The sequence below is a fragment of the Ranitomeya variabilis genome, chromosome 4, assembly GCF_051348905.1.
Source record: "Ranitomeya variabilis isolate aRanVar5 chromosome 4, aRanVar5.hap1, whole genome shotgun sequence".
Taxonomy (NCBI): domain Eukaryota; kingdom Metazoa; phylum Chordata; class Amphibia; order Anura; family Dendrobatidae; genus Ranitomeya; species Ranitomeya variabilis.
In genome coordinates, this window is record NC_135235.1 from 206,074,151 (window position 1) to 206,092,027 (window position 17,877).

General features: G+C 44.1%; 1 protein-coding gene across 4 annotated transcripts in view; it reads left to right on the top strand.

Moving 5' to 3' along the window:
* Window positions 1-1,985: 1,985 nt before the first annotated feature.
* The window catches only part of LOC143770279 (sodium-dependent neutral amino acid transporter B(0)AT2-like), a 31,831-nt gene continuing 15,939 nt past the window's right edge, over window positions 1,986-17,877 (top strand). The window contains exons 1-4 of one of the 4 annotated variants that reach the window (XM_077259749.1): window positions 1,986-2,132; window positions 10,785-11,033; window positions 17,048-17,205; window positions 17,705-17,831. In XM_077259749.1, coding sequence (XP_077115864.1) covers window positions 10,847-11,033; window positions 17,048-17,205; window positions 17,705-17,831 — 472 coding nt within the window. In that variant the 5' untranslated portion in view covers window positions 1,986-2,132; window positions 10,785-10,846. Of the gene's footprint in view, window positions 2,276-8,089; window positions 8,115-10,784; window positions 11,034-17,047; window positions 17,206-17,405; window positions 17,545-17,704; window positions 17,832-17,877 lie in introns of those variants that run through there. The other 3 variants (XM_077259750.1, XM_077259751.1, XM_077259752.1) reach the window with 3 other exon arrangements.

Below are 17,877 nucleotides of genomic sequence, written 5' to 3' on the forward strand. Positions count from 1 at the left end.
TCTGCAGCAAGTTGATGCTGCAGCTCTCTGGAGATGGTCTGAGGATTGTCCTCGACTGATCTCACCATTCTTCTTCTCTGCCTTTCTGATGTTTTTCTTGGCCTGCCACTTCTGGCCTTAACAAGAACTGTACCTGTGTTCATCCATTTCCTTACTATGTTCCTCACAGTGGAAATTGACAGGTTAAATCTCTGAGACAGCTTTTTGTATCCTTCCCCTGAACAACTATGTTGAATAATCTTTGTTTTCAGATCATTTGACAGTTGTTTTGAGGAGCCCATGATGCCACTCTTCGGAGGAGATTCAAACAGGAGAACAACTTGCAAGTGGCCACTTTAAGTAGCTTTTCTCATGATTGCATACACCTGGCTATGAAGTTCAAAGCTCAATGAGGTTACAAAACCAAAAAAAGTGCTTTAGTAAGTCAGTAAAAAGTAGGTAGGAGTATTTAAAACAAGAAAATGATAAGGGTGCCCATACTTATGCACCTGTCAAATTTTGTTTGAATGCAGATTGCACATTTTCTGTTAGTACAATAAACCTCATTTCAAGGCAGAGACATTGCTGTGTCCAACAGTTATTAGATATATGAAACTGAAATAGCTGTAGCAAAAAAAAACATTTTTATAAAACATTAAGCTTAAGATTAATAGGGGTGCCCAAACTTTTTCATATGACTGTATGTCCCTTATCCTGGGCCCCATCCTGGTATATATATCCCCCATCCTGGTATATATGTCCCTTATCCTGGGCCCCATTCTGGTATATATCCCCCATCCTGGTGTATATGTCCCTTATCCTGGTCCCATCCTGGTATATATATCCCCCATCCTGGTGTATATGTCCCTTATCCTGGGCCCCATTCTGGTATATATCCCCCTTCCTGGTATATATGTCCCTTATCCTGGGCCCCATCCTGGTATATATATCCCCCATCCTGGTGTATATGTCCCTTATCCTGGTCCCATCCTGGTATATATGTCCCTTATCCTGGTATATATATCCCCCATCCTGGTATATATGTCCCTTATCCTGGTATATATATCCCCCATCCTGGTATATATGTCCCTTATCCTGGTATATATATCCCCCATCCTCGTAAATGTCCCTTATCCTGGTCCCGTCCTGGTATACAGTATATGACTCTATATATGCATCCGAGAACGCACATCCAGTTGAAGTTTGTGCGGGCATCAGCTGGCCCCTGACCCGTGCGGACCTTGTTGCGACCTCTGTGACTGCGGCCCTTACACCCGACTCTCAGCAACACAAGTCCCCAGGGAAGTTTGCAAGTCAAAGTATCAATGTAGAAGTGGTCAAGAGCTGGGAGACATATGATGTGTGATACAGTCACCAGTGACACCTTTCTCCCCATTGTCCCTGATCCAGCGAGGTATCCTTTGATTTGGGAAGTTTTCCCTTGAGGTCTTGTGTATGTCACAGTAAGGTTTCCCTAGCGGTTGCATCTTTTCACATTTATGGCATTTGTGCTGCACTGTCTGTTTCTGGGTTCACAATGAGTGAACTGAGAATCCATCAGTGAGAGCGTTCTGTCTTTTTCTGAGCTCCTCTCAGTTGATTTCTGACAGACCACCTCAAAGTTAATCGTGTAGGGTCTGTAAAAGCCAAGAGGTGCAACATTTTTTATGAAACCCAATTGCAAACATGATTTTTAACCCCCAAATACAGGCAACAAGGTTAACAATCCCTTGAAGTCTAATTCATATTGATAACTAGGAGCTGGATTAATGGACTGGAGTGAAGGAATGCAAGTGTCTCTGATCAGTGACCATTCAGGTGTCACAGCCCTGTAACTAAATCTCACGTCAAAGACAAAAAAAAGGACACCTCAGCGCTCCAGAGTGACACACGGCTAAGTTTAGGGTGAGGACTCATCCTCCAATAAGATTTGGCTGATGCAATACTGTGCGGGTGAGCGGGCGCCATCTTTCTGGAGACCTCAGAGCACAGCGTGCAATGGGAATGTGCACAACAAAATGGCGGCAGCACTGGAGACAAAACTGCGCGCGGTCCTCTAGTGTTTGTGGTGAACCTTCCACGCGTGTTCGGCTCTAGTGACATTTATTCTGCAGGTCCTGCGGGTTTTATAATCATCTCTGCTAATAATAACGGTATGTATCCTGCTGGTACAGACGGACAGGGGCGGGAGAAACCGAGGGCAGATACTGACAAGAGGGGAACTGTCAGAACCGACTGTCATAGAAAGCACGTGGAGGCGGGGACAGAGCTGACGGGGAAAGCAGCAATGCCGAAGGTTTATAAAAAGAGTCTCAATGAAAAAATATCTTTCTTGACAAAAGTAACCAATCACAGTGCGGCTTATATATTTGCAGAGACGAATTCTCAATGAAAGCTGCGCCGTGATTGGTTGCTAGGGGGCAATAAGGATTTGTTATTTGTTGCTAGGGGCAATAATGGCAGCTTTTCTGTTTTTCGGTCACTTTTTGGGTTATATGACATTTTTGTGATTGAGTAATGCAGGTGTCACTGTACGAATGGTCACTTGTCTCAGAGCGCCGCTGTCGCTAAGCTACGAGCTGTCGCTAAGGCGCGTAATAGCGTTATTACGTCATGTTCAATATGCAGTAAAAAAAATAATATGTCAGCAAGATTATACAGGTCCGTATCCTGGCAGGATCCCGAAATTGTGGCTTTTTTAATTTAGTGGTTAAAAAAATGTAGTTTTTATCACTAATTTCCAAGACCAGTGATGTTTTTATTTTTCCGTCGCTGGATCTTTGTGAGGCTTTGTGTTTCGTATGCGATTTTGACATTTTTATTGATACTATTTTGGGATTCATACAACTTTTTGTTGTTTTTTTGGTCTCCCCCAAATATGTAATGTCTGGCATTTTTTTCCTCTCTTTTCAGAATTTTACTTACAGTTTAATTATATTTTTAGAATTTTATATATTTTTTTCTTTAGTTTTTAACGTACAGTTTAATTTTATATATTTTTAGAATTTTATATATTCTCTTTTCAGTATTTTATGTACAGTTTTATTTTTTTTAGATATATATATTTTTATTTTATTATTATTTTTTTTTCCCTCTATTTAATGAACATTTTCATTATTTTTTTAGAATTTTATATAGTTTTTTTCTCTGTATTTGACGTACAGTTTTATTTTTTTAGAATTTTTTTATATTTTTTCTGTATTTAACACTCAGGTTATTTTTTTAAGAGCTTTATATATTTTTTTCTTTTACTTTACGATTTGACGGTATCGAATATGTTTATTTTTTTTTTTTTTAATTATATCTTCGAACTGGGAAAAGGAAAGTGATTTAAAGGGGTTTTTCTCAAGTTTGTAAATTGCCCAGTATTCATGAGATGGGGAATAACTTCATGACTGGTGGTTGCCGTGTGAATGGAGTGGCGATCAATCATGCGCACTGACATGTAGCATTACTGTTGCTTATACAGTGCCTTTCAGGGAATGCTGGGAGTTGTAGTTTTTCAACAGCTTCGTTATTATGATTCCAGCAAACGATAGGAACCTCTATTTCCATCCCAACATCCTGCCGCCGTCCATGGTCGACAAGCATAACAGAGGCAGTTTTTTAGTTCAGGACGAGTAAATCTTGCATAATGCATTCTCCTAAGAGAAAGGATGTTCCGGATCCTATAGTGCTGGCAGAACTAACACAGTGTGCGGTTATGGCTGGTTTTTATTTGGATCCTGATGCTTAATATACACCAAAATCTTGGAAAAAGCTCCACTTGATCACACCCTTAGAAGTACCATATGTTATGGTTCTCAATGGCAAGAGAACATAGCCCAGCAAACATACGAACTAGCTCTTGGAAGGATGGAAACTAAACTGACCATGAACTAAACCTGCCGCACAACTAACAGTAGCCGGGTAGCGTAGCCTGCGTTTTATCCCTAGACGCCCAGCGCCGGCCGGAGGACTAACTAATCCTGGCAGAGGAAAATATAGTCCTGGCTCACCTCTAGAGAAATTTCCCCGAAAGGCAGACAGAGGCCCCCACAAATATTGGCGGTGATTTTAGATGAAATGACAAACGTAGTATGAAAATAGGTTTAGCAAAATTGAGGTCCGCTTACTAGATAGCAGGAAGACAGAAAGGGCACTTTCATGGTCAGCTGAAAACCCTATCAAAATACCATCCTGAAATTACTTTAAGACTCTAGTATTAACTCATAACATCAGAGTGGCAATTTCAGATCACAAGAGCTTTCCAGACACAGAAATGCAAAAACAAACAAGGACAAAGTCCAACTTAGCTGGGAGTTGTCTAGCAGCAGGAACATGCACAGAAAGGCTTCTGATTACAATGTTGACCGGCATGGAAGTGACAGAGGAGCAAGGCTAAATAGCGACTCCCACATCCTGATGGAAACAGGTGAACAGAGGGGATGATGCACACCAGTTCAATTCCACCAGTGGCCACCGGGGGAGCCCAAAATCCAATTTCACAACAACCATAACTTTAGGAGTTATTCTCGCCCCGCTGATATTTGGCAGCCTGTATGACAGACCGGGAAGCGAAATAGCAGCTTAGGTTACGGCTTTGATCCGTAATGACCAGGTCTGGACGGCAAATATGTAGTTGGTGTGTGCGCCTCTCAGATTACTGACCGTCTCTTGCCGCCCGCATTTTTCATCCATTTATAACAGGATTATTTTTTATCTCTTTTGAATAATTTAGCAAAGTTCAGTGCTTTCCATGTGACCACCCGGCACTTTCATGCATTTGTATAAAAGGCTAATAGTTTTAATAGGAATTGTGCAATACATCATTTACCCTGTCTTGGCGCTGGTGGGATAGAAACTTTTGCGTCATCGTCCCTCCAACACCCTGTGATCATCCTATAGTCCAGGAACCTGTCTGACAAAGCGGAGAGCCCCTTTCCACATCAGTAGGCATAGGCAGGTTCTTTCCGTAGTATTTTAATGATTAGGTGGTTCCGGCTGCCCCCAGGGGTGTTGTGTCTTAGGCAAACAAAATATTTTGTACTGTTGGAAACAGCGACACGCGCTCTACTCTTCTTTCTCAAGGAGAACTGTAGGGAATGTATGGAGCAGGGGATCGAGGAGACCTCTGCTCCGATCAAGCTGCATGGATAGATTGTCATGATGAGTGAGGGTCCCAGCGGTCGGACCACCAGCGATCTGTACTATGGATAGGGAATAATTTACTATTTTTGGGAATAGCCTGTCATCTAAGTCATGCTGCTCGAATAAAGACAGCATAAATCAAGTGTGTTTTACAGAAAATATGCTTTAAAAAATGGTCAGATTCTCCCCGCACCTTAGATGGACAGGTCTCTCCCTATGGGTGCGGGACGGGTTCGGGCAGCATGAATCCGATGACCAGATTTCTTTCCAGGCCTTACCGTCCGGCTTTGTGATTCGGCACAGTGACTTTTATATTACCACTCAAGGAGCCTCTTAGGACCCTGTTTGGAGTAACGGGGGGGGGGGAGGCCGTCGGGTATCTTCTACCGTAATCTCGCGCCTGTATTTGGGATTACGTTGCCCCCTCTGTCTTACATCTCGCGTTATATAATCTCCACCGCTGTGCCGTGGGCAAATTCTCTGTAAATTATCGTTCACAAGGACGGCGTAAATCGCTGCAGATAATGATATTCCGCATTGTACGCGGATTACAGACTTCATGCCGGCAGCGGACGTGTTGTAACTCGCCGAAGGAGAGGACGGATCAGTCCCGGTGGAATTCTATACGTTCAGGCTCAGGTTGGATTTTTAGTTTGTGTTTCCTAAAAATGCAAATAATTTGCTATTTTTTTTCCTATTTTTTTAAACCTCTCCATGGGTGGTCTCAGCCATTCATTTAGACATTTAAAAGAAGATCTGTAGATGTTTAAAGGGAACCTGTCACCTGAATTTGGCGGGACCTGTTTTGGGTCATATGGGCGGGGTTTTCGGGTGTTTGATTCACCCTTTCCTTACCCGCTGGCTGGATGCTGGCCGCAATATTGGATTGAAGCTCATTCTCTGTCCTCCGGAGTACACGCCAGCGCAAGGCAATATTGCCTTGCACAGGCGTGTACTCCGGAGGACAGAGAATGAACTTCAATCCAATATTGCGGCCAGCATGCAGCCAGCGGGTAAGGAAAGGGTGAAGCTAACACCCGAAAACCCCGCCCATATGACCCAAAACAGATCCCGTCAAATTCAGGTGACAGGTTCCCTTTAAGATCATTCCCAGCAAGGCCCCTTCCTTCGTACGGGGCGAAGACTTTTGTATCCTCGTGGATATTCGTTGGCCTCCGCTTTGTGATCACCGCGCCCGAATCGTAGAGATGCATCGAGTGGACGGGAATCCCTGGAGGACCCAAAACATCCATCCTATTTGATTTCCATAGGTACCATGCAAAGCTTAATTTCCCCTCTGGGGCGCTGTAGGGAAATTGAGCACGGATTTATGATACTCATTTTGGAGGAACCTTCTTAAAATGTGCAGACCATATCAGGAAGGAAACGTCTGCGTCTGTAATCCTCAGGAAATGTGTGGCCACATACAGGAGGTGTAATAATGTGCCTGCCGGGCGCACGCTTCTCCATTCACGGAGCTGTCTGGGGTTGGTACTTTTCAGATGTCAAACAATTGATATCACCCTCCGCCTGCATGGGTCTCCTTTTCTGGGTAACCTGCCGTCCCCGTTCCTTCATTTCCTCTTTTTTTTTGCATGTGAAATCCTCTGTCTCTTTCTTTGTCACGTGGGGCGACCATGCTTTTATCAGAAAGCGGGAAATCGAGAGCGTCCGCACCGGAGGAATCCAGAGAGTGGTAGTCCTGGATCTAACAGGCCTGGCAAGTACCAGTCTCACTATATGCTATGTCATAATGACTAGAGGGTATAATGTGGCATTTTGGGGGTTGCATGCACCTCTCCAAAGTGAAACTTGCAGCAAATTTGCAAAAACTCTGATTTTAATAATTCTCTTTTTTTGCATCCACGTGTACAATATACAGCTTTTATTTATTTATTTTATTTTACTATTTATTTATTTTTTTGGATACTTTTTGTATTTGAAATCTAGACATCTCTTAAAAGAAAACACTTTTTGGGATTGTTGTCCAAATAGAATATAAGTGTAAATGTTTGCAATTTACCAGTCTTCTTGTATTAAGCACGGCAAGCCTACCTGAGAGACCGTTTTCTGGCATCCGTGCAGCGCGTGAAGGGGGCTGGCTTTTCATTTCAACAGTTAAAGGTTTTTTTTTCCCATCTTTATAGAGGGGTATTGTCGGATAGGGCTTGTAAATACGGATAAATTTGCAATTTGCCGCTTGTTAAAACTTGCAGCCGTTCTTAAGATATTGACACTTTTCTTTTTTGTTTATCGCTCATTGCCTTGGAAACCGACCACTGCTGCTAGATAGCAGAACATGCACAGCGCTTACAAGCTGCTCTCTTAAGCTTTGTAAGCGCTGGCCAGGATCACTCTTACCTCCTAATCCCCTCGGCTAGCCTCTTACAAGCTAGACAGCAGCGGTGGTCGGGTCTCCTAGGCGACGAGCCGTAAAGAAAAGATTTTTATTAGGTAATTTCATAGCGAGGCCACAAAATCCTGCAAGTATTGAACCTGACGTCTTCCTCTCAGTGTGGAGATCAAGGACTGTAAGACAGAAGACTAGTAGAGAGGGACCCGCGAGGAGTACGAGGTAAATGCGGAGGAGGCCATAACTTCTAAGGAGGCTTCACTCCTCCAGACGTTGGAGATCTGAACCATCCACCGGCTACCGATTCAACAGCAAATCCTCCTCAAAAAAGATGGAAGTCGTTTCGACACTACGGCGCACATGCTAATTCTAATATTGAGCAAAAGTGGTTGGATAAGGTGTTATCTGAGCATGCTCGAGTGCTAACCGGGGGTCTTCGGCGTGCTCGAATAATATGTTTGAGTCCCCGCAGCTGCATGTCTTTTGTATTCAATGTCATTTAGAAGGTAAAGGGGTTAAATTGACGGAAAATGTTCTGTCTAGTATTTCCATGGAGGCGTGGGCACACACACCTCCCGAGACGCGGAGCTGGTTTGCTCAGATGCACAGAGGAGGGGTTACAGCTTGTCTGGAGTCACCGGCCGAGGAGAAGGTAGGGTTAGGACAGCGTGGCGGCTGGGACTGCTGAATGCCGTCCTGTATGTGGCCGGGACAGGGGGGAAAGATGGTGCAGCCGTCACCGGTTGTATTGGTCCGTGGCGTCGTGTCTGGAGCAGGCGGCGGATTTCCCCTCCGTGTAGTCGCGTGGGATTATTGGGGTGCGAGTCAGTGGGTAGTAGCCAAAAATGGTCGGATCTGATGCGGTTGTCACTATTCCTCCCCCCATACAGAAGAGTATTAAAGTTGGAAGACAAGTTTTGTCTATTACTTTTTGCTCACTGGTTCGGGCCAAGCAAGATAATGAGGGTTTAGTTTCCCCCTTTAAATTGCGTGGAGTGGTGGTCCCACTGATTACAGGTGGGACATAAATGGCCAGGTACAGTGCTCGCTATCATCGTGCACCGTAGAGGAGGACGTGGGACCCATGCCGCCGCTAAAGTTAACACATGCCCCCCATTCTGTGGGTACAGTAAATATATTGATAGATGGAGTACCCTTTTAACCACTACCCAACTTCTGGTGGCCGGGGTGCTTGCAGGGGGACCCCACCACCATTGTGCCCCTACGAAGCTTCCTAGGAAATCGTCATTTCGTCTATTTACTGGATATAGAAGAAGAAATCAAATCATCGAATGTTCAAAAACGAAGTGCAAGGTAAAAAAAATAATGTAAAAAAATAAAAAAATCCCACAAGTTTGACTCACCCCCCCCCCCCGCTTAAGAACAGAGAAAATAAAAATAAAATAATTTACGGGACCGCTGCGTCCCTCCGACCTATCAAAATGTAAAACTATTTAATCTGCACGATAAACTCCGCAAAACAATAAGAAAGACAGAATTGCTATTTTTCAACACTGTAACAAATAGATAAATGGCAGAATTGCTTTTTTACACAATTTCGGCGCACAGTTTTTTTTTCCATTGCTCTTTATGGTAAAATAAACGGGGTAATTCAAAAGGCTCTTCTTGCAGAAAACGAGCCCTGGTACCGACCAGGTCTATAGAAAAATATAAAGTTCTGGCTTTTAGATTAAGGGGAGGAAAAAGAAAACAAACCTGAAAGATTGGCCGCGTCAGAAAGTGGTTAAGTAATCGCAGTATTTTTCAGGCTTTTTTTTTACCATTGTTCAATGACCATCCGATAATCCAGAATATCTGATAGTCCAGCAAATTTCCTGTGACATTAGGCAATTTTCTGTATTTTGTTTCCCTAATATTTGGCTTTACAGCACTTGTGTTATGAGCGGAGAATAAGGCACTGCCAGACTTTGAGAACAAAAGGATGGGGCATGAAAATTCAACATGCCCCATCTTTGTGTTTTTTCCAACATGATCTGTCATTCAGGGGAGATTTTTTTTATTTTTTAATCTAATTGCAAGAATAGTCCTTGTTCTCCTGGACTTGTCATCTCCATTTACGTCAGAACTGGAAGAAGCCTCCGGGAGATTTGGCTGCTGAGACTTTTGGACTGGTTTCCGCATATAAAACACCGTAGTTGCGTCACAATTAATAGACTCACCAGGGGCTGAGTGTGATAATACCGCACCTAATATACCACTGCAATACCTACGGCAAGGTTTTATGCTAATGGCACCTTTGTCATCTTGCAATAAACCAGTAAATGTGACTGTAAGGAAACTTGGCCAATATCCTTCTGCTTCTATTGAGCAAGAAAATTCTCTCTCACTTTTTTTAAAGTTTTGTAGCATTAATGCTCATAGATTTTTTCCCTCTTATTTTTCTTATATTTTTTTATCCCTTTTTCCTTTTATATTTCTTATATTTTTTATCCTTTTTTTCTTTTATATTTCTTATTTTTTTTATCCTTTTTTCCCCTTTTATATTTCTTATATTTTTTTATCCTTTTTTCCCCTTTTATATTTCTTATATTTTTTTTATCCTTTTTTTTTCTTTTATATTTATTATATTTTTTTATCCTCTTTTATATTTATTATAAAAGGGAAAAAAGGATGAAAAAAATATAAGAAATATAAAAGGGGAAAAAAAAGGATAAAAATAATATTTCTTATTTTATCCTTTTTTCAATTATGTTTTATTTTAGCTAAATAATTGCACACTTGGCTCTGGCATGGGCACTGAGCTGAGATCCCAAGAACCACAGTCAGAAAGATAAAAGGAGTAGAGCGAAGAAACACGCTGATGCAAGGAGTTAAGTTGGTAAATTAGGAAACGCCTCTCAAAATGCCAGAAATGTTGCTTTATGGCTGACGGGCAGTAATGAGTGTAGTTGTACTTTTCAGTTTTGCATTTCATCATAATTTAAATATCATCCCCAAAAACGAATAGTCCGCAGCTCCTCTGCACATCTAAGTGTCTCCATGGTAACAGACAACAAGCAAGCACTGCTTATTTAGACCCTACGGTCACGCTCCTGCTTCTTGCTGATCTGTTCCATCTTTTTCATGTGATACATTTGCAATCTGACTACATTGGGTTATTTGTAGTCTGTTACCGTGGAAACACAAGTTTGAATAGTTGATACAATGAGACCAGAGTTCTAGTAGAGCACAGAACGACTTTCCTTTGTTCTTTTCTCTTTTTTTTTTCACAGGGTTCTTTATGGGACCTCGCTACAGGTGACGGATGAGTGAAAAAAATGTATGTGTGTTTTTAACAATTTTTAATTTTTATTTTTTTCAGGTTTTGAAGCGACAGACCCTGTAACGCCATTACCAAACACTACATTATAGTGACACCACCCAATGGAAAAATCCTTAAATGAATTAGAGGGCAGCGTCGCAGGGGAATCCAGCCGTGATCTGCTACCGGAGCCCACCTCCCGCCCCACGTGGGGCAGTAAAGTGCAGTACATCCTCGCCCAGGTCGGCTTCTCTGTGGGTTTAGGAAATGTCTGGCGGTTTCCTTACCTGTGTCACCAGAATGGAGGAGGTAAGATGTGCAACATTTTCTATGGTCCATCTCGCAGCCCAGTCTCAAAAATGCCTTACTAGAGAAGTCGTCCGGACCCAATGGTACCAGCCGACCACCTGCTGTGTAAGGGGGCCTCCCGAATCTCCCCCAAAGGTTCGGACCCTCAGAATTCAAGGGAGAGGTGTGACTTTAATTTACAGTAAACTGCCAGGAAGGTTTTATTTTAAGCAGCACCACACGCACACACACACACGAGATGTCAGCTGACTGATTGCTTGGCTGAAGGGTATCTCCCCCAAATTCCCCACACACAAGCACGTGGGATCTAGTAAGGAGCAGGCTGTCCTCCGCCTGTACACTCCTTTATTGGCTCACACTATCTGGGACACCCCTCCCGGGCGTTTTTGCCATGTGAGTCGATCATGGCTGTATAATGGAGAGGCTACACGCTTTCTTGGCTATATTGCTTCCCTCGTACCCTTAGCTGGAACAATATATATATATATATATATATATATATATATATATATATATATATATATATATATATATATATATATAGCGGACTTACAGTCTACGGGATAATGGGGAAGAGACAGAAGGTTGGGGGTGCAGCAGCTCTGGTGGTGAGGCAGTAGCTCTGGTGGTGGTGAGGCGGCAGCTCTGGTGGTGGTGAGGCGGCAGCTCTGGTGGTGGTGAGGCGGCAGCTCTGGTGGTGGAGAGGCGGCAGCTGTGGTGGTGGAGAGGCGGCAGCTGTGGTGGTGGAGAGGCGGCAGCTGTGGTGGTGGAGAGGCGGCAGCTGTGGTGGTGGAGAGGCGGCAGCTCGGGTGGTGAAGAGGCGGCAGCTCGGGTGGTGAGGCGGCAGCTCGGGTGGTTAGTGAGGCAGCAGAATGGTTATTGGAGGCTGGGGGCTGTAGGCTTTCCTGAAGAGATGGGTTTTCAGGTTCGGTCTGAAGGATCCGAGGTTGGTGGATAATCGGACGTGGGGCGTGGAATTCCAGAGGATGGGGGGTATTCGGGAGATATCTTGGAGGCGGTTGTGTGAGGAACGAATAAGTGTGGAGGAGTGTAGGAGGTCTTGGGAGGATCGGAGATTACGTGAGGGAAGGTAGTGGGAGATTAGTTCAGAGATATAGGGACGGGAGAGGTTGTGGATGGCTTTGAAGATCAGTGTTAGTAGTTTGAACTGGATTTGTTGGGGAATTGGGAGCCAGTGGAGGATTTGCAGAGGGGAGAAGCAGGGGAGTAGCGAAGAGAGAGGTGGATTAGCCGGGCAGCAGAGTTGAGGACAGACTGGAGTGGTGCAAGAGAGTTAGCGGGGAGGCCACAGAGGAGGGTGTTGCAGTAATTGAGGCGGGAGATGATCAGGGCATGCACAAGAGTTTTAGTAGATTGTGGGCTGAGGAAGGGACGGATTCTGGCAATATTTTTGAGTTGGAGGTGACAGGAGGTGGCAAGAGTTTCGACGTGCGGTTTGAAGGACAAGGCAGAGTCGAGAGTTACTCCGAGGCAATGGATTTCAGTTGCGGGAGAGAGCGTGATGCCGTTTACCATAATAGATAGATCGGGTAGGGGGGATACACGAGATGGGGGAAAGATGATGAGTTCGGTTGAAGAAGGAGGATATGGTTGACAGACACTTCGGGACTCTGGACAAAAGAGAGGCGACATCTGAGCCAGAGAGGTAGATCTGAGTGTCGTCCGCATACAGGTGGTACTAGAAGCCATGGGACTTTGAGTTGTACTAGGCCAAGGGTATAGATGGAAAAAAGTAGGGGCCCCAGGACAGAGCCTTGAGGGACACCAACAGAGAGATAGCGGGATGAGGTAGTGTGGGAGTGGGAAACGCTAAATGTGCAGTCGGAAAGGTATGAGGCAATCCAGGACAGAGCAAGGTCTTTGATGCCAAGGGAAGAAAGAATCTGTAGCAGTGGTTGACTGTGTCGAAGGCAGAGGACAGGTTGAGAATGAGGAGGATGGAGAACTGTCTGTTGGCTTTGGCTGTAAGTCATTAGTAATTTTGATCAGGGCAGTTTCGGTGGAGTGATGGGGCGGAAGCCAGATTGGAGGTTGTCAAGGAGAGAGTTAGATGAGAGGCGGGAGGAAAGTTGAGCATGGGCATGCTGCTCAAGGAGTTGTGAAGCAAGCGGGAGCAGTGATATGGGGCGATAGCTGGGCATAGCAGTTGGGTCAAAGTTAGTTTTTTTGAGGATGGGTGTACTGGTGGCATGTTTGAAGGCAGAGGGGAAGGTACCAGAAGATAGCGATAGGTTGAAGAGATGGGTTAGTGCTGGAATGAGCGTGTTAGTGAGGTTGGGGTGCAGGTGGGAAGGGATGGGGTCAAGTGCACAGGTGGTGAGGTGTGATTTGGAAAGGCGGTGAGTAAGTTCTCCTTCAGTGATGTTGGAGAGGGAAGTTATTGGGGAAGGGCAGAGGTCTGGTATATGGAGTGGTTGGGGTGGTGGAACAGTAAAGGTTTGCCTTGTTTGGTCGATCTTGTTTTTGAAGTAGGTGGCAAAGTCCTCGGAAGAGATGAGGAGAGTTGGAGGTGGCAGTGCAGGTTGGAGGAGAGAGCTGAATGTGCTGAACAGTTGTTTTGGGTTGTAGGATAATGAAGATACAAAGTTTCTGAAATAGGTCTGTTTAGTAGAAGTGAGGGCTAGTTTGAAGGCAAGTGTAGCTTGTTTGAAAGTAGTGAAGTCATCTGGCAGGCATGTTTTCTTCCAACGCCGCTCCGCGACCCTGGATGCTTGTCGAAGTTTTTTGGTGAGATTGTTGTGCCAGGGTTGCCTATTGATTTGTCACACTTTGCCATGCATAAGAGGGGCGACTGAGTCTATGGCTGATGTGAGGGTGGAGTTATAGAACGCGGTGGCTGTGGAGTGAACATATGGAGGACAGGGGTAGAAGAGAGTCTGTGACTGTCTAGGTGTGCAAGGTTTCTGCGAGGATAAGGTAGTGGCTGGACGTGGGGGTGGGTGAGGAGGACAAGGGTGAGAAGGTGAGTAGATGGTGGTCAGATAGGGGGAAGGGAGAGGTTGTGAGATTAGATAAGGAACAGAGGAGGGTGAAGACCAGGTCTAGTGTGTGTCCATCTGTGTGGGTGGCTGTGGAGGACCACTGAGTAAGTCCAAAGGATGAAGTAAGGGCCAGGAGCTTGGAGGCTGCTGGCTGGCGGGTGTCAGTAAGGATATTAAAGTCACCCATGATGATGGTGGGTATGTCAGCAGAGAGAAAGTGAAGAAGCCAGGTGGAGAATTGGTCAATGAATTCAGTGGCTGAGCCCGGTGGTCGGTATATGACAGCCATTTGGAGATTAGAGGGAGAGTAGATACGGACAGAGTGGACCTGGAAAGAAGGGAGGATAAGGGAGGGTGGGGGTTGGATAGGGTTGAAGCAACAGTTTTTAGAAAGAAGGATACCCACTCCCCCGCCATGTCTGTTGCCAGAGCGAGGAGTGTGGGTAAAGTGGAGGCCACCGTAACTCAGCACAGCAGGGGAGGCGTGTCATCGGGCATCAGCCAGGTCTCGGTGAGGGCCAGGAAGGAAAGGTTGTGGGAAGTAAAGAGATAGTGGATCACGTGGAGCTTGTTGCAATACATATTTTTTTATTGCATATACATACATCTAATATACTGTATATTTACATATATACAGTACAGACTAAAGGTTTGGACACACCTTCTCATTTAAAGATTTTTCTGTATTTTCATGACTATGAAAATTGTACATTCACACTGAAGGCATCAAAACTATGAATTAACACATGTGGAATTATATACTTAACAAAAAAGTGTGAAACAACTGAAATTATGTCTTATATTCTAGGTTCTTCAAAATAGCCACCTTTTGCTTTGATGACTGCTTTGCACACTCTTGGCATTCTCTTGATGAGCTTCAAGAGGTAGTCACCGGGAATGGTCTTCCAAAAATCTTTAAGGAGTTCCCAGAGATGCTTAGCACTTGTTGGCCCTTTTGCCTTCACTCTGCGGTCCAGCTCACCCCAAACCATCTCGATTGAGTTCAGCTCTGGTGACTGTGGAGACCAGGTCATCTGGCGTAGCACCCCATCACTCTCCTTCTTGGTCAAATAGCCCTTACACAGCCTGGAGGTGTGTTTGGGGTCATTGTCCTGTTGAAAAATAAATGATGGTCCAACTAAACGCAAACCGGATGGAATAGCATGCCGCTGCAAGATGCTGTGGTAGCCATGCTGGTTCAGTATGCCTTCAATTTTGAATAAATCCCCAACAGTGTCACCAGCAAAGCACCCCCACACCATCACACCTCCTCCTCCATGCTTCACGGTGGGAACCAGGCATGTAGAGTCCATGCGTTCACTTTTTCTGCGTCGCACAAAGACACGGTGGTTGGAACCAAAGATCTAAAATTTGGACTCACCAGACCAAAGCACGGATTTCCACTGGTCTAATGTCCATTCCTTGTGTTATTTAGCCCAAACAAGTCTCTTCTGCTTGTTGCCTGTCCTTAGCAGTGGTTTCCTAGCAGCTATTTTACCATGAAGGCCTGCTGCACAAAGTCTCCTCCTAACAGTTGCTGTAGAGATGTGTCTGCTGCTAGAACTGTGTGTGGCATTGACCTGGTCTCTAATCTGAGCTGCTGTTAACCTAATTTCTGAGGCTGGTGACTCGGATAAACTTATCCTCAGAAGCAGAGGTGACTCTTGGTCTTCCTTTCTTGGGGCGGTCCTCATGTGAACCAGTTTCTTTGTAGCCTTTGATGGTTTTTGCCACTGCACTTGGGGACACTTTCAAAGTTTGCCCAATTTTTCGGACTGACTGACCTTCATTTCTTAAAGTAATGATGGCCACTCGTTTTTCTTTACTTAGCTGCTTTTTTCTTGCCATAATACAAATTCTAACAGTCTATTCAGTAGGACTATCAGCTGTGTATCCACCAGACATCTGCACAACACAACTGATGGTCCCAACACCATTTATAAGGCAAGAAATCCCACTTATTAAACCTGACAGGGCACACCTGTGAAGTGAACACCATTCCTGGTGACTACCTCTTGAAGCTCATCAAGAGAATGCCAACAGTGTGCAAAGCAGTCATCAAAGCAAAAGGTGGCTACTTTGAAGAACCTAGAATATAAGACATAATTTCAGTTGTTTCACACTTTTTTGTTAAGTATATAATTCCACATGTGTTAATTCATAGTTTTGATGCCTTCAGTGTGAATGTACAATTTTCATAGTCATGAAAATACAGAAAAATCTTTAAATGAGGTGTGTCCAAACTTTTGGTCTGTACTGTGTGTGTGTGTGTGTGTGTGTGTGTGTGTGTGTGTGTGTGTGTGTGTGTGTGTGTGTGTGTGTGTGTGTGTGTGTGTGTGCATGTGAATAAATATAAATAAGTAAATATATAAAGTATAAATTCAAAATATGTGTAGAAATATTTCTTTTTTATATATACATACACATATATGTATATTTACACCTATTTAAAGGTAAATATATATTACGATATATGTATGTAAATGAATAAAATCTATGTATTTTTTTTTTTTTTTTTTTTTTTTTACACATTAATTTACATATATATATATAATATATACACACATACATTATTTATCTTTTTTTTGTTTTACTTAGATGCTTGTATTTGTGGCTAAAGATCATTTTGGCACATGGGTGTTATTAAAAAAAAATTGCACCGTTTTGGTTTTGCAGCCTCGATATTTTCCGCCACATTCAACTTTGATGTGGTCGTGAATCAGCTGAGAAAAGATAGATCTGAGTTATTCACTCCCTTCCAGATTGTGATAGCGAGCTCACTGATAGATCCTCAGTTAACTCATTCTTCAGCAACCACCGACTGCAGCACAGAGGCTAGAGAAGGCAATCTGTGCAACATTTTTAATGAAACCCAATTGCAGAAATTATTTTTAGCCCCAAATACATGCATTTAAGAAAAAAAAAAGTCACTCGAAGGTGGACAATTCCTTTAAGGATGGTCTGATGACTGATGTTTTGCTGTGATGATGACATTGTGTCCTTGTCTTGCAGGCGCCTTCTTATTGCTGTACTTCCTGTTACTCCTCCTCATCGGCATCCCCCTCTTCTTCTTGGAGTTGGCTGCCGGGCAGAGTATTCGTCAGGGAAGCATCGGGGTCTGGAAGCACATTAACCCACGGTTAGCTGGGATTGGCTTTGCTAGCTGTGTGGTAAGTCACAGCCATAAAAATGTCATCAATTCTGGATCCATCTGTGGTTCAGAAGACCACGATTCTGACCCCAGACATCTCCTCTGATTAGTCACACTTCAGCACTCTACTTATTGACAACCAATGCAGCGCCACCTGGAGGGGAAATGTGATATTACATGATGGCTGTTCAACTGAATGCAATGCATAGAAGAGACGGGTCCGCCATGTTAGTAACGCATAGAACTGTTGGGGCATTATGATAATCACCTAATGAGTATGGGGGTCCCCAACGTGTCTTCAGCAGCGGATGTTACAATTCAACATTGTGAAATGCCCGATTGTTTGCTTCCACGAGAGGTAAGGGAGTCTGGCAGCGACATATCCCAGTTTAAGCCCAAACACACATCCCGATCCAGGGGCGGCCATCCTATAGCCAGTGCTGTCTGACATGGTGTCGATCACCTACAATGAAGGATAGCGTATAGATAACTGCCCTCGTCGTCCTCTCTTTTCTTAGGTTTGTTCCTTCGTGGCCCTTTACTACAACGTCATCATCGGATGGAGTCTGTTCTACATGTTCAATTCTTTCCAGTACCCGCTGCCATGGGAAAAATGCCCGTCCCTGGCCAACGAAACACTCGCAGGTACGTACTGTTAGGAGGGAGTACCGGGAGTCCAAAGTTTATTTTT